Source organism: Heloderma suspectum, chromosome 2 (genome assembly GCF_057233095.1).
Source record: "Heloderma suspectum isolate Gila_16-S chromosome 2, 16-S_ref, whole genome shotgun sequence".
NCBI lineage: Eukaryota > Metazoa > Chordata > Lepidosauria > Squamata > Helodermatidae > Heloderma > Heloderma suspectum.
Window position 1 is genome coordinate 398,244,187 of NC_139459.1, and position 24,533 is coordinate 398,268,719.

The window sequence follows — 24,533 nt, forward strand, 5'->3', positions numbered from 1 at the left end:
TCTGCTTTGAGTGCCAGGCCAGGTTTCTAAGATCTGTGCATCTATCATCTATCTATATACTTATGTCTTTATGTATTTATAGAAACATTTTTATATTAAAATTATATATATTTATATATAAATTATATATATAGAATAGTATATTATAGAAACTCTTTTGCAAAATGGAGGCTACCACATCAAAAATAGCAGAGTAACATAGTGTTTGGTAATAATATGAATCAGATTTTTGTTTTCATCATGAGATGTTCCTTTGTATTCAAATCAGGTCTCAACATAATAATGTAGCATTTGGGAAGAAAGATGCAGCCCAGTAACCCAGCACTGGAGGCCAAGATAGAGAAGACCTGCACGGCTACCATGTATTTCCCCTTGGTGCTCAGGTAAGTGGGCACAAAAGACACCCAAATGCTGCAGAAGACCAGCATGCTGAAGGTGATCAGCCTGGCTTCATTGAAGGCCCCAGGTAACTTCCTGGCTAGGAAAGCCACCATGAAGCAGATGGCAGCTAGGAAGCCCATGTAGCCAAGGGCAGTATAAAACATGGCAAAAGAGCCTTCGTTGCATTGCAGGATGATGTGTCCAGGCTGGGAGTGCATGTCAGAGTCTGAGAATGGTGGAGAGATGCCCAACCAGATGGAGCAGATGACAACTTGAATACAAGAACAGGAAAATACAATGGAATTGGCCAAATTCTTTCCCAGCCACCTCCTTGCCCTGTTTCCTGGCTTTGTGGCTAGGAAGGCCAGCACCACAGTGATAGTTTTGGCCAACACAGAAGAGACGGCAACCGAGAAGATGATGCTGAAGGCTGTTTGCTGGAGGAGACATGTCACTTTCTTTGGCCTGCCCATGAACAGGAAGGAGGACAAGAAGGAAAGCAGGAGGGAGATGAGGAGAACGTAGGAAAGATCCCGGTTGTTGGCTTTGACTATTGGGGTTTGGAGGAATGTTATGAAGATTGCTAACACAAATCCTGTAGTTAAGGACAAGAACAGGGCAAGGGAAGCCAGGAAGATCCCTAAACAATCTTCATAGGACAGGAAGATTATTTCCTTGGGGATACAGTGGGTTTGGTCATTGTTTGGATGCTCATCTTCTGGGCACTTGGTACAATGGTCTGCATCTGGGAATAACAAGAGTAACATCAACTTTACTTTCTTAGCAATCTCTGTTCTTTGACATAATATCAACAATACTTTCTGATGTGATTGACAGCAGAAATTAAATTTGTGCAGGGCCTGGTCAAGTCTCCTGGACCTCACCATTCTCTTATGTGAACAACCCATATTTGGTGTTCCATGACTTTCACCTAGGGATGGGGAACCTATAATGCTAATCTAGCCCCAAAGTTTCCTAATCCAGCCATCAAAACCTTCATGGGTTCCCCTAGTGGGCCTTTGTAGTGGGAACATGGAGGATCATTGTTATCTCAAGGAGCTAGTGGTACACAGAATTCCCTGCCCATGACTACAGTGCTTTTTGGCCTGGTTTAGGGATGTATGAAAGTCACTTACCTTTTCGAAGGGTGACATTCATGGTGGTGGGAAGGCGCTCCGTCCCTCCCCCCCGAATCATGGCCAGCTGGCTCCGCAAATGGCGGCGGCCGTAGCCACCGCCGTTTGCATCCCTGCAGTCAGCCGTGATAGGCTATGTAAATGTTTACGTAGCCTATCATGGCTGATTTAAAAGAAAAAAAAATTTAAAAGAAAAAAAAATATTGGAAATGGCGGTGGCGTCAGCTGGTCGGAAGACTGGCCGCTGCAGCGGCCGCCGCTGAACCGCCGCCGAACCGCCGCTGCAGCCGCCGCGCTAGGAAGATCCACCCAAGGTAAGTCCCATCCCGGGGGGTGTGTGTGTGGCAGATTATTCCACCACCGATTTCGGGGGGCCGAATGCGCTGGCATTCAGCCTCCCCGAGATTCATGGCGGAATTCTCTGACATCCCTAGCCTGGTTATTGAGCTATCTACCCTTAATGGATCAATGCCTTGTTGTGGCAAAGGGGCTTGCGTAATTCAGTGAAGCCATAAGCTATGCTGTGCAGGGCCACCCAGATGGAAAGGTCATGGCAGAGAGTTCTGACAAAATGTGGTCCACTGGAGATTATTATCCAGGATGGCAGTGATGAATGGGGTAGTATATGGTTTCAGCCATTATTGTGTTTATTGCATTCTAAATCCTTTAATTCTTGCCAACAAAACCCCATGGAACGTATCACAAGGCTAAAAGAGATGATGCCAGAAGATGAGCCCCTCAGGTTGGAAGGTGTCCAATATACTACTGGGGAAGAGCAGAGGGTATTTCCAAGGAGCTCCAGAAAGAGTGAAGCGGCTGGGCCAAAGCCGAAAGGACACTCCGCTGTGGATGTGTCTGGTGGTGAAAAGAAAATCCGATGCTGTAAAGAACAATCTTGTTTAGGAACCTGGAATGTAAGATCAATGAATCAAGGTAAGCTGGAGGTGGTCAATCATGAGATGGCAAGATTGAACATCAACATCTTGGGAATCAACGAACTAAAATGGACAAGCATAGGCAAATTTAATTCAGGTGACCATCATATCTACTACTGTGGGCAAGAATCCCTTAGAAGAAATGGAGTAGCACTCATAGTCAACAAAGGAGTGGGAAAAGCAGTACTGGGGTACAATCTTAAAAATGATAGAATGATCTCAGCACGAATCCAAGGCAAACCATTCAACATCACAGTAATTCAAGTCTTTGCCCCAACCACTGATGCTGAAGAAGCTGAGGCTGATCAGTTCTATGAAGACCTACAACACCTTCTAGAACTAACAGCAAAAAAAGATGTCCTCTTCATCATAGGGGATTGGAATGCTAAAGTAGGAAGTCAAGAAATCACCAGGATAACAGGCAGGCATGGCTTTGTTGTACAAAATGAAGCAGGACAAAAGCTAGTAGAGTTTTGCCAAGAGAACACACTGATCATAGCAAACACTCTTTTCCAACAGCACAAGAGGCGACTCTACACAAGGACATCACCAGATGGTCAATATCGAAATCAGATTGATTATGTCCTTTGCAGCCAAAGATGGAGAAGCTCTATACAGTCAGTAAAAACAAGATGTGTAAAAACAATATACAGTGGAGGTGAGGAATAGATTTAAGGGATTAGACCTGAAAGACAGAGTGCCTGAGGAACTATGGATGGAGGTCCGTAACATTGTTCAGGAGGCAGCAATGAAATCCATCCCAAAGAAAAAGAAATACAAGAAAGCAAAGTGGCTGTCTGATGAGGCTTTACAAGTAGCCGAGGAAAGAACGGAAGCGAAAAGCAAAGGAGAAAGCAGAAGATATATCCAAATGAATGCAGAGTTCCAAATAATAGAAGGAGAGACAAGAAGTCCTTCTTAAATGAACAATGCAAAGAAATCGAGGAAAACAATAGAATGGGAAAGACCAGAGATCTTTTCAAGAAAATCGGAGATATCAACAGAACGTTTTGTGCAAAGACGGGCATGATAAAGGACAAAGAAGGAAGGGACCTAACAGAAGCAGATGCGATTAAGAAGAGATGGAAAGAATACACAGAAGAACTATACAGGAAAGATCTGAATGTCCCTGATAGCCATGATAGTGAGCTCACTGAACTTGAGCCAGACATCCTCGAGAGTGAAGTCAAGTGGGCCTTAGGAAGCATTACTAACAAGAAAGCTAGCGGAGATGACAGTTTTCCAGCTGCGCTATTTAAGATCCTAAAAGATGATGCTGTTAAAGTGCTGCACTCAATATGCCAGCACATTTGGAACACTCAACAGTGGCCACAAGACTGGAAAAGGTCAGTTTACATTCCAATTCCAAAGAAGGGCAATGTCAAAGAGTGTTCAAACTACCATACAATTGTGCTCATTTCACATGCCAGCAAGGTGATGCTCAAAATCCTACAAGCTAGGCTTCAGCAGTACGTGAACCGAGAACTACTGGCAGTACAAGCTGGGTTTCGAAGAGGCAGAGGAACTAGAGATCAAATCACCATCACTCGCTGGATCATGGAGAAAGCAAGAGAATTCCAGAAAAACATCTATTTCTGCTTCATTCCCTATGCTAAAGCCTTTGATTGTGTGGATCACAACAAACTGTCGCAAATTCGTAAAGAGATGCGAGTACCAGACCATCTGACCTGTCTCCTGAGAAATATGTATGAGAGTCAAGAAGTAACAGTAAGAGCCGGACATGGAACAACTGATTGGTTCAAAATTGGGAAAGGAGTACGACAAGGCTGCATATTGTTGTCCATATTGGTCCATGGGGTCACGAAGAGTCAGATATAACTGAACGACTGAACAACAACAATCGCTGGCCTAACTCTGGATGCAAATGGTGCCCACTATGCCATTTGCAGCCATAAAGCTGTTAGGTTAACCTAAATGCATCCATTTATGGCTGCAATTAGGTTAATCTAACAACTTCATGGCCGCAAATGGTGTCCACTACACCATTTGTGGCCCTGTTTCTTCATGCAACGGGCTACTCAAATTATATTTATGTAGATATTTGCATAGCCTATTGCGTGAAAAAACAGGGATGCAAATGGCGTAGTGGACGCCATTTGCATCCAGATTTAGCCCAGCAATATGGCATGGCAATGGCAGCTGGCCGTATTGCCAGCCATGCACACCCGGAGGCCGGCTCCACAGGAGCAGCCAGCCTGGATGGATTCTGGAGGGAGGCAGACGTGAGTGCTCCATTCTGCCATGGACTCCAGAGGCCGGATTCTTTGGAATCCAGCCTCATTCAGGTTCGTGGTGGAATTATCCACCATCCCTAGTGTTGAGATGAAATTGCATGTGGCAGGGGACACATCTGGCTCCTCCCAGCACCACCTGAGTTTCTGTTAGAGTTGGAAGAGGCCCTTTAGGCTATCAGGTCCACCCCACCCCCTTGCTCAGTGCAGGAATACAGTTTAAAGCACCCCTGGATGCTGGCTGTCCAGTCTTTGCTTCTAAACCTCCAGCGTCATAAAGCCCACAGTCTCGCTACGCAGTTGATTCCATTGTGTGACTGTCCTGACCATTAGGAAGTTTCTCCTGATGTTCAGCCAAAATCTACCTTCCTGTAACTTAAGCCCACTATTTCAAGTCCTACAGTTTCATGCAGTACTGGGGCTACTTCCCTCATGCACCACCGATGGGGAGGATGCTGCATGGGCAAAACCTCACCAACCGAGCCAATGGCTACAGTTAGGGGTGTCAGAGAATTTCTCGCTGAAACTTCGGGGGGCCGAGTGCCAACGTATTTGGCCCACCAAAGTAGTTTCGGGGAGAAATTCTCCACCCCCCCACCCCCCGCGGGATGGGACTTACCTTTCCCGAATGTCGTTCCCGGTGGCGGGTCGCAGCGGCGGTTCGGCAGGGCTTCGACAGGGGCGGGGGGTGGCAGCCGGTCTTTCGGCTAATAGCGTTGCCCTTATTTTCGCCGTAGTCTACGTAATCTTTACATAGACTACAGCGACCAAATAAGGAACGCGAATGGCGGCTCCCTATGGGGGCCGCCATTAGCCGTAAGCGCTTTTTTTTTTTAAGTCACCCGTGATAGGCTACGTGACGATTAACGTAGCCTATCACGGCTGACTTTGCAGATCTAGCCATGATAGGCTACGTAAATCGTCACGTAGCCTATCACGGGAGCGTTCTTTTTTTTTAACTTTTTATTTCGCGGCTGGGCGAGGCGAGGCGCCTCCCCCCCGGCCTGAATTTCAGCCGGGCGAGGCGCCTCCCCCCCCCGGCCTGAATTTTGGGGGGAGAAGCAAAGCACCTCCCCTCCACCGCGAAGCAAGCTGCGAGATGAGGTAAGTGACTTTCGAGCACTCCTAGCTACGGTGCTTCTCAAATTGCCAACCCACTTGGGCCAGCTTTGCTGAATGTACATTTTTCCCCAATGAGGAAGCACCATGAATGTCATTTGGGAAACAAATGATGGGGGGGGGGGTCGACTTTCAACCTTGGACAGCTGGGTGGGAAGTTGTCCAGCCCCCAACCCTAATTTAGTTCCCCAGCTGTAGTGAGTTGATTAATAAGCAAAAACCCTGGACTTCACAGGGTTTTTGGATGCTGGTCGTTGTTGTTCAGTCGTTAAGTCATGTCCGACTCTTTGTGACACCATGGACCATAGCACACAAGGCCTTCCTGTCCTCCCCTCTCTCCCGGAGCGTGCTCAAGTTCATATTCATTGCATCAGTGATGCTATCTAGCCATCTCATCCTCTGCCGTCCCCTTCTCCTTTTGCCTTCAGTCTTTCCCAGCATCAGGGTCTTTTCCAGGGAGTTTTCTCTTCGCATTAGGTGGCCAAAATATTGGAGCTTCAGCTTCAGTATCTGTCCTTCCAATGAGCAGTCAGGGTTGATTTCCTTTAGGATGGACTGATTTGACCTCCTTGCAGCCCAGGCAACTCGTAAGAGTCTTCTCCAGCACCACAGTTCGAAAGCATCAATTCTTCGGCGCTCAGCCTTCCTTATAGTCCAGCTCTCACAGCCATACATTACTACTGGGAAAACCATAGCTTTGATTATATGGACCTTTGTCGGCAAGGTGATGTCCTGTGTAATTTAGCTTAATCAGAATTTTTTTTGGTTACATTAGCAGGCCTTTATACTGGTTCCAACCTTAGCTGGTCCCAAGCAAGTCCAGCTCTATTTGTCAATATCTGGACGCTGCTAGGCCTTTGCCCAGTTAAAGAGATAACAGTGTCCTGCCTTTGTTCTCACAGTGGAGCAGGAGACACCCCCCCCCCAAAGCTGGAATGTTGGGGCCTCTCTCCTTTAAGAGAGGCAATTCATTTCCCAAGCTGGATGCTTCAAGCGGGGAAGGCCTAGGTTCTCCTAAGTGTGTGTGTGTGTGTGTGTGTGTGTGTGTGTGTGTATCTGGCCTGTCAGCCACTGAACTTAGAGCAAGATGTCTGTAAAGCCTTTGGTCTGGCTTCAGTGGGAAATAAGCATTACCAGCTTGGAGAACTTTGATGGCTCTAGGAACAGCTTCCCCGTCTGTGTTGGGGACTCAGACAGACATATCAGTTTGTGACAAGGGTAACTGCTTTGTCAACTGAAGGGAGGAATGAAGTTCCTGTGTGTGTGACAAAATCAGCACCCCAGATCAGCACACCAACCCTCCTTTAACCCAATTGTATTGTTGTAAGTTTGGGGGTTGGACAGGTGAGAGGATCCAGGACTATTCGTAGAGAATGTCCTTTTAGTCTTCAGAAAGTTGTGAAGTATCTCCTCCTTTGTTAGGGAAATTACAGGTCAGTGGCCCAGAATGCCTGGGAATTTGCAGATTCCTTTGGAAGATGGGAGCTATTGAGGGAGAAGGGTCAAAGAATACAAATTTTGGTCCATCTTCCTTTCTTTGAAGGAAAGAGACCACCGTTCAAATGAGACAGAAGAAGAAGAGACACAAAGAGCTGAGATTAGTGTGTGAAAGCAGCTCAGAATGGACTCTCTCTTCCTCTCTCTCAGGAGATTGGATATGGGAGCAGCAGAATTTGGTTGCCTCTTGGAGTGTTTAAGTCAGCTGTCCCCAGCGTGGTGCCCTCCACATCAATTGGACCACAACTCCCATCATCCATACAGACCACAATTAAAGTTGTGCCTCCACCTATGCCCAGCCTATGCCAAATGGGGTTATCCAATGAAGTAAATATTGGGAGACTTAATGCAAAAGGAAGTTAATGAGCTTCTGCCACACACTGAAATCTTGGTTATTCAGGCTGGCATTAGGGGCAGGTTAGGGTATTTTTAAATAATGTTTTAATGTATAATTTTACTGTTTTAAATTGTACCGTTGTACATCGCCCGGAGTGGCTGGGTGACTGGCCAGATAGGCGATTAAGAAATTTAATAAATAAATAAATAACTTCATAGATTACTATGAAATTCTGTATCACAAGATGAAGTAGTGGCCACCAACCTGGAAAGCTTTAAAAAGGGGGTTAGACAAATGGATTCCAAGAAAACCCCATGGAACGTATCACACATTGCTATCTTCTTCCTTTTTCCTGGAAAATTTAAATCGTTAACAATAAGATACATGCAGTTAAGCACCAACATTCACTGCCTTGTTGTGGCGAAGGGGCTTGCATAACTGAGTGAAGCCATAAGCTATGCCGTGTAGGGCCACCCAAGACAGACAGGTCATGGCAGAGAGTTCTGACAAAATGTGGTCCTCTGGAGAAGGAAATGGCAACCCATTCCAGTATTCTTGCCAAGAAAACCCCATGGAACGTATCACAAGGCTAAAAGATAAGACGCCGGAAGATGAGCCCCTCAGGTCGGAAGGTGACCAATATACTACTGAGGAAGAGCAGAGGGTATTTCCAAGTAGAGCCAGAAAGAGTGAAGTGGCTGGGCCAAAGCCGAAAGGTCACTCAGCTGTGGATGTGTCTGGTGGTGAAAAGAAAATCTGATGCTGTAAAGAACAATATTGTTTAGGAACCTGGATATGAACTTGAGCACACTCCGGGTGAAAGCGGAGGACAGGAAGGCCTGGTGCGCTATGGTCCATGGGGTCACGAAGAGTCGGACACGACTGAACGACTGAACAACAACAACAACATATATTATCTCCACTCTTAGGGACAGTTTCATAAAATCTTTCCATCACCCATTGATGTGTTTATTGCATTGTGAATCCTTTAAAGAACCAATTTGCTTTAAAAGAGGGTGTCTCTGTACACCAGTGTGATTGCACTCATGTTGTACTTGTGGGCTTGCTATTGGAGCACCTCATTACTAGAGGTGCCCGTCGCTGGGAAATCTGGTTCTTTTTGGGCTCAGCAGAGTTCTGTGGCCCGTATGACTTGCTTTGCATCTGCAAGCTGAGCTGTGGGTTCATTCTCAAACCCCAGGAACCTTTTTGTGCATTTGGGGGTGGTGGGCAGGTGGCAGCGGGGGGGGGGAATTCTGCCATTTGCACATATCTCTGAGCAGTTGTACAAATTACAGCCAAATTTGCACAAATTACACAAATTCAGCCATAGTCTGCATAATCACACAAATTTGGTGAGAATTTACACAAATTCAGGTATAGCTTGTGGACACTGCTCAGAAATTTGTGAAAATGGCAGAATCTCCCCTCCCCCAAATATGCACAAAATCCCCAGGAAATCCACAAATTGGCCCAACTTGCAGCAGTTACAGTCAAGCTCCACAGTGGGAAATGAAAGGAAGTCTAGGGGGCCAAGCCTAAGAAAATCCATTGCCCCCCACCCTTTTTATCTGACACCCTGAATGGATGGATATTGTGAGAGTGGAATTGTTCATTATTATTGTTCAGTTGTTCAGTTGTGTCCGACTCTTTGTGACCCCATGGACCATAGCACGCCAGGCCTTCCTGTCCTGCGCTCTCTCCCAGAGCATGCTCAAGTCCATATTCATTGCATCAGTGATGCTCCCTAGCCATCTCATCCTCTGCCGTCCCCTTCTCCTTTTGCCTTCAGTCTTTCCCAGCATCAGGGTCTTTTCCAGAGAGATTTCTCTTCGCATTAGGTGGCCAAAATATTTGAGCTTCAGCTTCAGGATCTGTCCTTCCAATGAGCAGTCAGGGTTGATTTCCTTTAGGATGGACTGATTGGACATCCTTGCAGTCCAGGGGACTTGTAAGAGTCTTCGCCAGCACCACAGTTTGAAAGCATCAATTCTTTGGCACTCAGCCTTCCATGTAGTCCAGCTCTCACAGCCATACATTACTACTGGGAAAACCATAGCTTTGATTATATGGACCTTTGTCTGCAAGGTGATGTCTCCGCTTCTTACAATGCTGTCTAGGTTTGCCATAGCTTTCCTCCCAAGGAAATAAAATCAGTCACTGCTTCCATTTCTTCCCCTTCTATATGCCAGGAAGTGATGGGGCCAGATGCCATGATCTTCGTTTTTTTAATGTTGAGTTTCAAACCAGCTTTTGCACTCTCCTCTTTCACCCTCTAATCCACCATGTCTCTTATGTTTTATGTGTATTTATGAGTCAACTCAAATATTATGAAATACCGGTTTAAATTTCAATAAACTTTTGAGCGTGTGGTAATGTTGGCTTATTTGTAGGGATGTATGAAATTGGCCTTACCTGGCTCTGCCAGGTTCTGCTGGGGGGGGGGGAGGCGCCCCATCCCTCCCCCTGGAATCCTGGCCAGCCGGCTTCGCTCCGCCGGGATTCCGCAGACCCTCCAGCCGGCTCCGCTAGCAGCCGGACATCTGGCCGCTTGCTAGCAGGGATGCAAATGGCATCGGCTGTAGACGCCGCTGTTTGCATCCCTGTAGTCAGCCGTGACAGGCTACATCAATCTTTACGTAGCCTATCACGTCTGACTTAAAAAAAAAACAAAAAAACACACACGCGTGTACGCAAATGGCAGCGGTTCTGGCTGCCACCATTTTCGTTCCTTATTTTGGCCCGTCTTGGTCTACGTAAAGATTTACATAGACTAAGACGGCAAAAATAAAGGGAACGCAAATAGCGTAGCGGACGCTATTTGCGTTCCCCCTTATTTTCGCCATCTTAGTCTACATAAATATTTACATTGACTAAGACGGGCCAAAATAAGGAATGAAAATGGCGGCGGCTGTAACCGCCGCCATTTGCGTAGGTGTGTTGTTTTATTTTAAAAGTCAGACGTGATAGGCTACGTAGCCTATCACGTTGTGTTTTTTTTTTAAACACTGGAAATGGCAGCAGTGGCAGCCAGTTGGAAGACCGGCCGCCGCAGCTGCAGCTGCAGCCGCCGCCACCGCCGCACCGCTGCCGCCGCCGCCGCCGGAGCCGCTGCCACCCAGAAGATCCGCCCTAGGTAAGTCTCGTCCCGGGGGGGATCCGCAGGGGGGCAGGGAGCTGGCAGGCCGTTCCGACACGGAGTTCGGGGGACCGAATGCACTGGCATTCGGCCTAGGGATGGACGAAAGGTACTTACCTCGTCCCGCAGCTTGCTTCGCGGTGGGGGGGAGGCGCTTCGCTTCTCCTTCCAAAGTTCAGGCGAGGGGGGGGGAGACACTCTGCCTCGCCCGGCCGAAATTCAGCCTGGGGGAGAGGCGCCCCATCCCTCACCGGCGAAATTCAGGCAGGGTAGGAGCACCCCGTCTACCCGGCCACGAAAAAAAAAGTAAAACACACACACACACACACACGTGATAGGCTACGTAATGATTTACGTAGCCTATCACGGCTAGATTTCCAAAGTCAGCCATGATAGGCTATGTAAATCATCACGTAGTCTATCACGGGTGACTTTGAAAGAAAAAAAAAGCGCGTACGCAAATGGCGGCTCCCATGGGGACCGCCATTTGCGTTCCTTATTTTGGCACATCTAGTCTAGGTAAAGATTTATGTAGACTACGGCGAAAATAAGGGCAATGCAATTAGCATTCCCTTATTTTCGCCGTAGTCTACATAAATCTTTACATAGACTACCCCTGTCCAAATAAGGAACGCAAATGGCGGCGCCCATGGGCTGCCGCCATTTGCGTATGCACTTTTTTTTTTTCAAAGTCACCCGTGATACGCTACGTGATGATTTACGTAGCCTATCACGGCTGACTTTGGAAATCTAGCCGTGATAGGCTATGTAAATCGTTACATAGCCTATCATGGTTGTTTGTTTTTTTTTAACTTTACTTTTTTTTTTTTTTGCAATGGCAGTGGCAGCAGCCGGTTGGGAGACCGGCCGCCGCCCTGGCCCCCGCCGAACCGCCGCCGGGACCCGCCGCCGAGAGGGACATTCGGCGGAGAATTTCCCCAACACTTTTGGGGGGCCGAATGCGTCGGCATTCAGCCTCCCAAAGATTCATGGAGAAATTCTCCGGCAACCCTAATTCGGCCTCACCGAGATCCGTGGCGTAATTCTCTGCCATCCCTACTTATTTGGACCAGGGTCTCCGGAACTCAAATAGTCTAGATTCTGAAGATAAACAAGATCAAATAAACAGACATTGCCAACAGCTGATGGACATTCCTCCCACCAGCATTCCTAGCTTAGATAGCAGTCCTGGGAGTGACAGAGCATGGGAAGCAGACTTGATGGATGCTTTACGCCGACGCAGAGAGCGGCGCCAAATGGAGGGCGCAGAAAAGAGGCGTAGTGCCCAGTTGGCACACAAACAACAGCTGCGCCCAGAGGATCCAAGGGAAAAGGGGAGGGACTCTCCCTAGTCCTTAATTTCAGGGGTCTGCCAGTAATTCCCTTTCAAACGGGGACCAACTGTTCCAACTTAGGGCATAGGTACTCTGCTACTCATATCTATTTGCTAACAGTAGAGTTGTTAAGTTGTAAAAGAGGAATAAAGCTTTGAAAAGAATCCATTTGTCTGTGTCTGGACTTGGCTACTGGATTAGACTGAGAGAGGCCTCCAAGGAGCCCTTGACAGGATTCACCCACCTTCCTGGGTGGAGATGGTCCCTTCTGGGCAGGGAGCACAGTCATAGCAGCAAATTGGCTCTCCTTCCTGAACTACCTTGACGAATCCCGGGTGACAACTTTCCACACACCTGGAATGAGGCAGGGGCTAAGCATAAAAAGAAGAACCATCAAGGAAAAGGTGCTAGGACTAATTTTTCAACATAAATTAGAGATGTACAATGCAGGGGTTGCCATAACAACTGAGGAACTGCCAATATCTAGCAGGAGTGAGCAGGTTTGCTGCTTCCAATGAGCTCATCACTACTGCTTCATTTTAAAAATGCAGGAACACCCCATTCCTGAGCTGTGATCATGACATCTGAACCCAGAATGGTTTAGGGGTTAAACAAACTAGAGTAACACAACAACAAAGCATTTACAGTGATTTTCCTCACCTGTTTGAGCCATTTGGGCCACACAATGGCATCTTGGTCAACGGTGACGTTGAAGCCTAGGGATCCTCGTCTTTCAATACTACCAAAATTCACTGTAACGACAGACCCATTGGGAAACTTCACCCAGTTCACAATGTCAAAATTGGCTGCCAAGTCTCCATTCTCATCCAAATACACTCCGTCCCTAGAAGTATTATAAAACTGGGAGTTTCTCAGGAAAGGGTGAAGCTAGAATGGCAGAGAAAACACCAGCAAGGAGGAAACCAGAAAGCACATAAGATATCTCAGTTCTGCCCATTTCACACTTGAATCTGGCTTCCAACTCTGGGTGTGTGTGTTTTAAACATTCTCAAGGGACCTAATTTCATTCCTGAATTTGAGAAGCTGAAGCCATGACATAATTTCCTCTGCGATCTGGTCCTGGTCTTACCCTCTGGCAAAGGGCGGGTGGCTATTTCATGGTAAAACTTTTAGGCACAATTAAAAGACAGAAAATGATCAGTTCTGTATTTAAGGGCACAATCCTATGCATGTTTAGACAAAGAAAAGGCCTACAACTCCCAGCATCAGAGAAATGGCCTACAACTCCCAGCATTCCCCAGCCAGACCTTTTCTCTATCTAAACATGCATAGGATTGCACTCTAAGGCTGCAAACCTAGACACACTTATCTGGCAGTAAGATCAACTGAACTCAATAGGATTTCCTTCTGAGTAAGGTCACATAGGGTTAGTATATGTTTAGTACATGCTTGGAAAAGAATCTGAATGTCTTGCCAGAAGCTGTTTCCTGTCTCCTAGCTGAGCAGAGCAGAGGAAGCTGCTCCATCTGGTCTAGGGGCTATACAAGGAAGCAAGCTCCCAGAGAGCGAGCGTTTTGTTTGTTTCTTTGTTTCATTTTTTAAAATTTCTTTTTCTTGTAACACATACTTCCATACCTGTGGGGTGGTGTTTTTAACCTCGAGTGAATAGAGGACAAAGCACACGCTATTCCAGTACAACTAGAAACATAAAGGGAAGATAGACAAGGGAAGGAAAGGACTCTCCAGTGGTGGTGACCTGCAAGGTCTGTGCCATGTTTGTTTTCTTGCCTGAGATCCACATGGCCTACACATGCACCAAGGGCAAGTTGATCACGCTGTTGGAAGAAAAAGTAAGAGGACTGGAGGGAGGAGTGTCAACCCTCCAGGGAATAAGAGAACACAAAGAGTTCTTGGATAGAACAGTGGAACTACAGCAGCAAAGTGAAGAACAGAAGCTAGAAGAGCAACAGCAAGCTGAGGCAGAAGAGGAAAATGCTGAGGTGAGGAAAAATGCAGTAGAGGATACTCCTTGGAAAAAGGTGGCAGTTAGGAGCAGAAGAACTAGAAGCCACTCTACACCAGTGGAAGCAGTGGAACTAAGGAATTGTTTCCAGGTACTTGAGGATGAGACTGGAGGACAGCCTGCAGAGGAAGAATTACAGGGAAACCTGCGTGAGAGCAAGCAAGAGGTTGAAGGTCAGTCAAGCAGAGGCAATGAAACCAAGGCCTACAACAAGAATAAGAGAAGAGTAGTAGTAGTGAGAGACTCCTTGCTGCAAGGGATCGAAACCCAAGTATGTCACAAAGACCCATGGACTCACCAGGAATGCGTTCTCCCAGGAGGACCAATAAGAGACGTGACTGAAGGGTTGCCTGCACTCTTAAAGCCCACTGACAGGTATCCCTTTCTTCTCATCCATGTGGGAACAAATGATACTGCCAAGCAGAGCTACAAAGAAATGACATCAGACTTTGAAGCTTTGGGAAGGAAACTCAAGAATTTTGGGGCCCAGATAGTTTTCTTATCCATCCTTCAAGTAGTTAGAAAAGGGATAGAAAGAGAAAGAAAAATACTCTAAGTAAATGACTGCTATGAAGGTGGTGCTGACATGAGAGATTTGGATTCTGGGATCATGGGCTATACTTCCTGGAAGATGGACTAATGGCAAGGGATGTGTTGCACCTCACAAAGGCTGGGAAGAATGTGTTTGGCCACAGCATGAAGAACTTCATCAGGAGGGCTTTAAACTGAATCCTACAGGGGAGGGAGATGTAAAGTTGGGGGTAACAATGGATGAAGGCTCATGCAACACATGGAGAGAACAGCTCTAATAGTGCCCAATAATAGTCTTCAGAAACACGTAGGAAGAAAGCCAGACTATGAAGCACATGGTCTTCGATGTCTACACACTAATGCCCAGAGTAGGGGAAACAAACAGAACAAACTTGAACTTGTAATACAGGAGGGAAATTATGACTTGATAGGTGTAACTGAGCCTTGGTGGGATGAGACCCATGACTGGAATAGAGTAATCGAAGGATATAACTTGTTCAAAAAGAACAAGAGGAACAGAAAGGAAGGTGGGGTTGCACTATATGTTAAAAATACATATCTCTGCACAGCAATACAGGAGGATGAGTTTGGTAGCCCCATTGACAGCATCTGGGTTAAAATAAATGGAGCAAAGAATAAAAGGAGCCTGGTGGTCGGAGTCTACTACCGGCCACCCAATCAAGGAGAAGATGAGGATGAAACTTTGGAAAGCAAATTGCCAAGGTTTCAAGGAAGCATAATGTAGTAGGAATGGGGGACTTCAATTTCTCTGAAATTTCTTGGGGGACAAATTCTGCAAAACATGGCCCCTCCAAGGGATTCCTGACTTGTGTTGCTGATAACTTCCTCCTACAGAAAGTAGAGGAAGGAACTAGAGGATCGGCTATCCTTGACTGGATCCTAACCAACAGAGATGACTTAGTGGATAAAGTAGCAGTTACGGGAACTCTGGGGGAAAGCGACCAAGAACTTGAGTACTTGGTTCTAAAGGAAGCAAAAGCCAAGTGTAGAGAAACACGTACCCTGGATTTTAGGAAAAGCAATTTTAATAAACTCAGAACAATGATAAGTAAGATCCCATGGCAAGCGACTCTAATGAGAAAAGGAGATGGGTGGGTTTTTTTAAAGGAAATTCTTAAGGCACGATTACAAACAATTCCAACAAGAAAAAAAGAGGAAGACAACATAAGAAGCCAACGTGGCTTTAAAACAAACTTAGAAATGACCTGAAAACAAACAAACAAAATGACACAAACAGGAAGTGGAAGGAAGGCCAAGCAACAAAGGAAGAGTACAGGCAGGTAGCACAGGATTGCAGGGATGGCGTCAGGAATGCTAAAGCTGACAATGAGTTGAGATTAGTGAGGGATGCTGAAAGCAACAAAAATGCTTTCTTCAGATATGTGCATAATAAAAGACAGAGGAAAGAAATGGTGATTCAGCTATTAAATAAGGATGGCAAAATGATAACAGATGACAAAGAAAAGGCAGAGGTGCTCAATTCCTACTTTGGCTCAGTCTTCTCCCAAAAGAGGGTCTATGACCCCCCTGGCAAAGGCGAAGTACAGGCTGAAGAGGCAGGATTGCAGCTTGAGATCAATAGGCACATGGTCAAGGAACACCTAATTACTTTGAATGAGTTCAGATCTCCCGGGCCAGATGAACTGCACCCTAGAGTAATAAAGGAACTGGCAGAAGAGCTCTCAGAACTACTGTCTATTATCTTTGAGAAATCATGGAGGATGGGTGAAGTGCCAGATGGCTGGAGGAGGGCTAATATTGTCCCTTTCTTCAATAAGAGCAAAAAGGAGGAACCGGGGAATTACAGTCTGACATCAATCCCAGGGAAAATTCTGCAGTAGGTTATAAAGCAATCCACCTGTAAGCACCTTGAAAAGAATGCAGTGATTACTTAAAGCCAACATGGATTTATGAAGAACAAATCCTTCCAAACTAATCTGATCTCATTTTTTGATCAGGTAACCTCCCTTGTGCACTGTGGGAATGCTGTGGACATATTGTATCATGACTTCAGCAAAGCTTTCGGCAAAGTGCCCCATGATATCCTGATTAGCAAACTAGCTAAAAGTGGCTTAGATGAAACAACTACCAGGGGAATCCATGGCTGGCTACAGAATTGGACTCAAAGAGTGCTTATCAATGGGATCTTCTCAAACTGGGGAGAGGTAATGAGTGGGGTACCGCAGGGGTCAGTCCTGGGCCCAGTGATCTTCAACATTTTTATTAATGACTTGGAGGAGGAGGTGCAGGGAATGCTGATCAAATGTGCAGATGACACAAAATTGGGCCGGATAGCTAATACCCTGGAAGTCAGAAACAAAATTCAAAGTGATCTTGATAGGCTGGAGCACTGGGCAGAAAACAACAGAATGACATCTAATAGGGATAAATGCCAAGTTCTGCACCTAGGAAAAAGAAACCAAATGCACAGTTACAAGATGGGGGATACTTGGCTCAATAATACTACAAGTGAGAAGGATCTTGGAATTGTTGAAGATCACAAGCTGAATATGAGCCAACAATGTGATGTGGCTGCAAAAAGGCAAATGCTCTTTTGGGCTGCATTAACAGAAGTATAGCTTCCAAATCATGTGGAGTCCCAGCTACCGTCTACTCAGCACTGGTTAGGCCTCATCTGGAGTACTGTGTCCAGTTCTGGGCACCACACTTTAAGAAGGATGAAGACAAAGTGGAGAGGGTTCAGAGGAGGGCAACAAAGATGATCAGGGGACTGGAAACAAAGCCATATGAGGAGAGACGGAAAGAACTGGGCATGTTTAGCCTTGAGAAGAGGGGAGATAGGATAGCGCTCTTCAAGTACGTGAAAGGTTGTCACAGAGAGGAAGGCCGGAATCTCTTCTCGATCATGCCAGAGTGCAGGACATGGAATACGGGGCTCAAGTTATAGGAAGTCAGCTTCCAGCTGAACATCTGGAAAAACTTCCTGACTGTTCGAGCAATATGACAATGGAACCAATGAACCAGGGAGGTGGTGGGCTCTTCCACACTGGAGGCATTCAAGATGAAGCTGGACAGCCATCTGTCAGGGATGCTTTGAGTTGGATTCCTCCATTGAGCAGCGGGTTGGACTCAATGGTCTTATAGGCTCCTTCCAACCCCACTAATCTATAATTCTATGATTCTATGAAGCATCCAATGGTACAAGTTGATTTAAAAAAAAATGCTTCCCACACAACACCATTATCTACTCAATACAAAGGATAGTTTAATACAAAGGGTTTACTAGGAATAGCTAACTACAATTATTTTAATACAAAAAAAGACATGAGTTTAATACAAAATAATGGGGGAAAGTACAGCTTGGCATAATGATCTAAGTCATCAGAAAAATTAAAGATGTACACACCTCTCAAACATTATCTGCACACGTTAGCCCATCCAAACAAAGGATGGAGCCTAGCTGAGGGAGGCCACAGAAATGTAGCGGCAAAGTCAAGAGGTAGGAAGGTACCACAGTGGTAAATTAACAGAGTACTACCAATGGTGGGGGCTATTACCAAATGGGTTGTCTCTTCTGAGGCCAGTGGGTGGGGTGGGGGTGTCACAAAGAGGGACCAGTACAGGGAGTTTTGTAACTCATTTTCCCCTAGAAATACACGCTTCACCTGATTACTACATTTGACGTTTTCTCAGAGTCTAATTCCAAGAACAACTATTATGGAACAGTACAATTGATCACCAGGTAAAACAGAGATATTTACAGTGGCAAAGGGAATACCTGCCATGGCTGAAGCCTTTGAATGTCCAGCCTGTCTCCATCATCCACCACCCTCCTCTTGGACCTGGATGAATAAGCAGCATCTAAGGCATGGGCCACAGCATGGATGGTGTTGTAAATGATGTAGCTGTCTTGAGACAGAATTTTCTCCATGTTCTCTTGGGCAAGGGCCTCCAGTTTCTCATTCTCTCTGCATCTTGTCCAGCCTTTCACTGACAGTGCATGCATTGAATAGGCACAATTAAATGCTTTCTCCACAACATGCTTGATAGCAAAGAAGAAGGGAATAAAATCATGATAGTCATGCCTTTTATTTGACTGGAGAAGAAAGGAAAAAAGACCCCTGACAAGTTGGAAAGATAAATTATTATACATCAACTCCAAGGTGATGTCCCACAAAGCGCTTGTGATCCAGACTTTCCCCCAAGTGGGTTTCATCCACCTTTCAACTAATTTTTGCAGAACATATACTCCATTTATGAAGGAACTAGTCTCTGCATAATAAATATAGACATTGACTTGTCTCCACCTTTGGAATGAAACATCGCGGATATTTACAGAGCTTGTTGTCAGATGTGAGAGGCTTTGTGAGAAAACCACACAAACCCCATTCCTGATGAGCTCAGGGGTCAAGGTCCTCATAAACCTATCTCCATTGTTGGTATCTACAGCAAAGAGACCTGTCATCGTCCATCTGAAATGAAGGAGCAATTTGACAATCCCTGGGTACTGGGTTCCTTCTTTGGGGACCGTTGGGTAGAAAAAAGGGAACTGAGTTTTATCACTCAGAACATGAGAAGCATAAGCATAAGTGACCTGGAAGAGAAGGGAAGAGACTGGTGATTTGCTTTGTTTCAGAACCAAGTTTCAATTCTTCATTGGATGTTTCTGAAGCCTCTCTAGATACCAATGGAAAAAATAGTCTTAATTTTATGATGCTTATTTTTTTGGTCAGACTTCATGACAGAACACTGAACAACAAAGATGCTAAGTCTCCATAATGGAAGCACACTTGATTTTTTCAGGGTGACCAAAAGGTGCAAAGTTGTTTATCCACCCCCACCCCCTGCTCACTGGGGTCCCCAAGTAGCCCACTTCCTTACTGAGCTAGAAGCATATGAATCAGGACAAAATTACACATGCTGTTAATCATGTGATTTCCCCTTGAGTGCAGGATGTTTGTTTTACAAGTAGCCCGAATAGGCTCCCAGTATAGACTGTGATCCTGGTATAGGGAGCAGGGAGCTTTAACCATTGCATCCAGTTCACCTGTGGTTTTTATGGGCAGGGGAATTCTCTTTTAAGTTCTTTGCAAAACCTTTTGATTTCTCTAGAGAGAACCTCAACTGGAGTTATACTTGGCCTGCAAATGCCCACTGCTCACCTGTGGGATTTTATAGATGCCCAACATGGTTGAAATCTGGATGGAGATATCAGAGTCAGATCCTTCAAGAACAGCCAATGGGTGATGCCACCTTCCACACTTGTAATTTGGCACATTGGCCTGCCCAGTGGAGAGCAGGTCTACCAAGGCATCAGAAGTCATTCTTGCATTGTAATAGTTGTCCTGGATGCTGTAGCCCAGGGTGATGTTGGGTAAGAGCCTGGGATTCTGGTTGATCCTCTGAATGGCAAACAAGAAGGACAGGATCATCCAGTAATATGTGGATCCTTTCCTGTGGAAGGAAATTGTGTCCCACTGTCATCATCTTCAAGGAAACTAAAAGATGTGGTTGCTGCTTCTTTGACTCCATTAATGCTTGAAGCAATCCATATCTGTGCAGTGTGTTTCTAGAACTTTGCTCATGGTCTTGAGCCAAAGCCAGAAGTGCAACAGCCAGTCCCCACTTACTGACTGATGTGTTTCTGGAGGTAGGGAGAGGGTAGACCTGTTCCAGAGTCAGTCACCATTATCCACTTTAAAATAAAAACAGTGGGCTGGGGTAAGAAGCTGGGAGATGCCTGGATGTACTTGTGGTAAAATAGAGCAACCAGCACCTCAATTAGGAAGTAAATACATGAATATATATTTTCTGTGCATATGTATGTGTGTGTGTGTGTGGGGGGGGGGGATTGTCATGAGCTTTCTTCAATTTCCGTCTCTTGCGGCTCTCTCTCTAGTAATTTGTTCTACATGTCTTTTGAGATTTCTTCCCCAATATTTCTGTAGTGGGCTTTATTCCAGGGTTTTCCAAGTTTGTCTCAGCTTTAGCCTGCACTCCACATCCTAGAATTTCTATGTTCTTTTAACAGTAGCAGCAGCTCAATTCCACCAGCCTTGATGAAGTGGTGATGTTAATTTCACTGAAGCTTTATAATTCTCAGCCTTTACATCATGCTTTAAGTTATATTGGAATTTGATATAGGATACTCTGGATCCAAATGACAGACCCTGCATTTCTTTGGGGAGAACTACAAACCTGAAAAATGTTACTGGTACACACCAATACCAAGTAGACATTGAAGGCAACTGTCCACCCTTTAAGGAACATCAGAGTTTGGAGGACATCACACATGTAGACAATATGTGTACTGCAGGTTTACTAAAACAAACAAACAAACAAACAAACCTGCCATACTTTTAGGAATATAATAATAACAAAACATATATATTCCACATTTTTCAACCTGCAGTTTCACACATGTGTTATGGGTAATCAGATGTTCTTTGCCGAAAACATATGTAGACCACACCCAAAGCCTGCTGAAGAAACTTCTGAGCAAGCACTTCAACAATATATGGATTAAAAGATTAGGAATATTTTAATCTTTTAATTCTGATCTACTGGGGGATTTATTTTGGGGGGAATAAAATACTGCATACACCAGACACCAAGCTTCTTCTCAGAAGTGAGATGTTTTGGATTTTGATACTGGGAAGCCTTGACCCAAAAGGTTGAAATGAAAAGCTGGAATACTTTTCACTGCTGTATGTTTTGGGTGAGAATTCTGAATGATTACTCATGTGTAGAGGAGATAGTAGGAATAATAACAAAATGAATTCTCCCCTCTAAGAAATGATAGCGTCCCTATACACTTGTAGCCACTTAAGGATTATACAACCAGGCTAGGTTCTCCCAAATGTTCAGTTAGCTTCCAACAGAGGAAGTATTAGGCAGGCTTGTCAAAGCATACATGTAGGAGGATGAGTAGATAAGTAAGACGGCACAAATAACTCCTGAAAATGTCCTCTAGAATATTGTGCAATCAAGACTGTAGATATTCACAGAATGCTTTGGGTTACTTGCCACAGCAGTTAATTGCAGTAGATTAATTCTGGTATTTTTGCTAGTGCTTTGATTATTAGAAAGACATATTGCTTTAGGATGACTGTGTTTTGCATAGAAGTAGATGGATTCAGTACCAAGAGTATGAATTCCTGGTAAACACTGTCATGGTCATTGTGTCAAGACCTGACTTCCTGATACTGAGGCTCCACTTTCAGTAAAGCTTTTATTGCAGAAATTCCAGTAATTAGCTTTAAGCCTTTACAGTCTCAGTAAAGATCAGCAAATAACATATCACAGCATGGTTCCTTGACTGGGATCAGTTTATGGGTATCCCAACAAGAGTTCCAAAATGATTTGGTTTCAGCAGACAGAATAGGTCCAAATGAGTTTATAGTGCCATTGAAGAAGCAAGACAAGAAAGCTCTCCAGGTGAGTAAGCTTTTCAGGAGAGAACGTTGCATCCAGCAAACTTTACAGTCATCATTTCCTCTTGTTTTAGTAGAGGGGAGCGGCCTCTAAAGATCACAATCGAACATTCGATCTGGCAGGGCTACCTACCTCACAAACATGTGCTGCCCCTCACCGGACACCTCTGTTCCACCCGCTGGAGTTGACAAGGCATCTTAGGACACACTACAGAAGCTCCCTGTCCTTTAGAGTCCACCCTCTGCTGCTCTGTTCCCATGAAAGACAAGGTCGGGTCTCCAAGGTGTAGAAGATAGGTCGTATCAGCATCCTGAGCCTCACTCCCCCACCCCCAGCTCATAAGCCAGAGGGAAGTGAGTTCTCAGGTGTCTGGCTTTCCTTGGCTGGGCTGGGCTCTACAGCATCCCACTATGACTCAGAATCAGTGCCACTGGGCTATGGATCCACCTGGACTGGGACAAGGTCTGACACATTGCATATTAATGATGGGAACTATGTAGACAGTTGGGAAATGAAGTGGTGTAACGTTTTACACTTCTCAAAAATGTTTTCATGTGTTTATGAAATGATAACAATGTTTCATATTGCAATTTTGGTTGCAACTTTGGAAGCCTCTGGTGAGGGAATAATATTTTCCAAAGCCAACAGTTTCAAGACATGCACTAGACATCCAATGCAGTCTAGTTCACCCTGGAATATTGCTCACTACTGTTATCTGAGACTGCAAATCAAGAACATAAGAAGATAAGAAGAGCCATGCTGGATCAGACCAAGGGTCCATCTCATCCAGCATTCTGTTCACACAGTGGCCAACCAGCTGTTGACTAGGAACCCAACAGCAGGACATGAGTGCAACAGCACACTCCCACCCATGTTCTCCAGCAACTGGTGTACGTCGGTGCACTGCCTCTGGTACTGGAGGTAGCACATGGCCATCAGGACGAGTAGCCACTGACAGCCTTTTCCTCCAGGAATTAGTCCAACCCTCTTTTAAAGCCATCCATCCAAACTGGTGGCCATCACTGCATTCTGTGGTAGCGAATTCCATAGTTTGACTATGTGAAATCATAGCAGCTGCAAACATATGTAGAAGCTAAAATCATACATTCCCCCATTTTTTATAGTCAAAAATACAGGGCAAGAGAGAGACCAAGTCTGCTCCATCTTTTCAGGTAGGCTTTCAGGTATTTGAAGGCCACTATCATATATCCCCTTCATCTTCTGTTCTCCAGGCTAAAGAAACCCGGCTCCTTCAAATATCCCTCATAAGACTTTTTTTCCAGATGAACATTTACCATCTTACTAGGCATGGGCGTGGGGTGATGGGACAGACAGGACTTTAAAGAAAAGTGGGTGTTAGTTCTGCACATTAAGGAGATGGCAGCAAGACCACATTTTCTTATAATATGTTGCTGCAATTTACAGTTCAAAAGGAACCTGGCCAGCTTCAGCTTCTGACTTGGCATGCTGTCACTTAGTGCTGACACACCCCTGAACTCTTCCCCCAAAGGCAAAATAGGACAGTGCTTTACCAGGTCCCAGATAACAGGGGCAGCCCTTGAGAACTGGGATAACTGGAACTGATGATATCAGGAGTAGCAGAAACGAAATGATGCCTAAGATGACTTACTGTCTAAGGCGGGTAGAGGTTGGTTGGTTGAAAACATATGGTAGGAACTGGGCACGTGTTGCAGAGATGACGCCGCTGATCAGGTGGTCTCCTGCCCTGTAATGATTCAATGAGTCTGTTCCATCCCTTTCCAAAGTCAAGGGGCATTTGGCCTTGAGCATTCCGCAGGTGGCCTGGGGGAGCAGCAAGAGCAAGAGCAGAATCATTGTGACACCTCAGTGCTGGTGTCTGCTTCCCCCAACGAATTCCAAGTATGATTAGAAGAAGCCAAAGCTGCTTGACAAGACCGATGCTTCCGTGGCTTCCCTAATAGAGATGGAGCCCAGCCAACCAAGCTTCACATCTTAGGGGGATGACTGTAAGTAAGCCTCACAGCCACACAATCCTCCTCACTTGCTCTGAATTCCCTCCCAAGCTCTCAGTGGCACTGGGGGCATTTATGTCCCAGTCCTTTTGCACCTCGATGCAAGATGTCATCATGCTGATGTCAGTGGACTCAAAGGTGAGCTTTGGAGAATAATCCTTGGAGCTTTGGCAAGAACAAGAAGAAGAAACCAATGATTTTGATAATTATAAGTGGGGAAATTTGCATCACTTCTGAAACTCCTTCAACTCTCTGTTCAGTTCAGTGTGCAGGTGCACTGCTGGGGGGGCATGTTTGTGAGAACTCAGCAGTGTGGCTCCACACACTTGAGACTTGGGCTAAGAGGATGAGGGGAGGGGAACTTGGCTTGAACATTAGCAATGAAACACCTTCACAGTAGCTGGAATCCAGGTAGTCTTGTAGGTTATTTATTACAATGGATTAATCTTGAAGCTGCTTGCTAAATCCAGGTAACGGC

The 24,533-nt window shown here is 45.5% G+C and overlaps 1 protein-coding gene across 1 annotated transcript; it reads right to left on the bottom strand.

The window, feature by feature from the left end:
* Positions 1–221: 221 nt before the first annotated feature.
* Positions 222–24,168, bottom strand: LOC146356598 (vomeronasal type-2 receptor 26-like). The gene is made up of 5 exons (XM_084830213.1): positions 24,085–24,168; positions 23,692–23,864; positions 19,790–20,081; positions 12,375–12,501; positions 222–1,126 (listed from the first exon to the last, which is right to left on the bottom strand). Exons 1-5 carry the CDS (start codon positions 24,166–24,168, stop codon positions 222–224), a joined length of 1,581 nt encoding a protein of 526 aa, XP_084686339.1.
* Between the last annotated feature and the right edge of the window lie 365 nt (positions 24,169–24,533).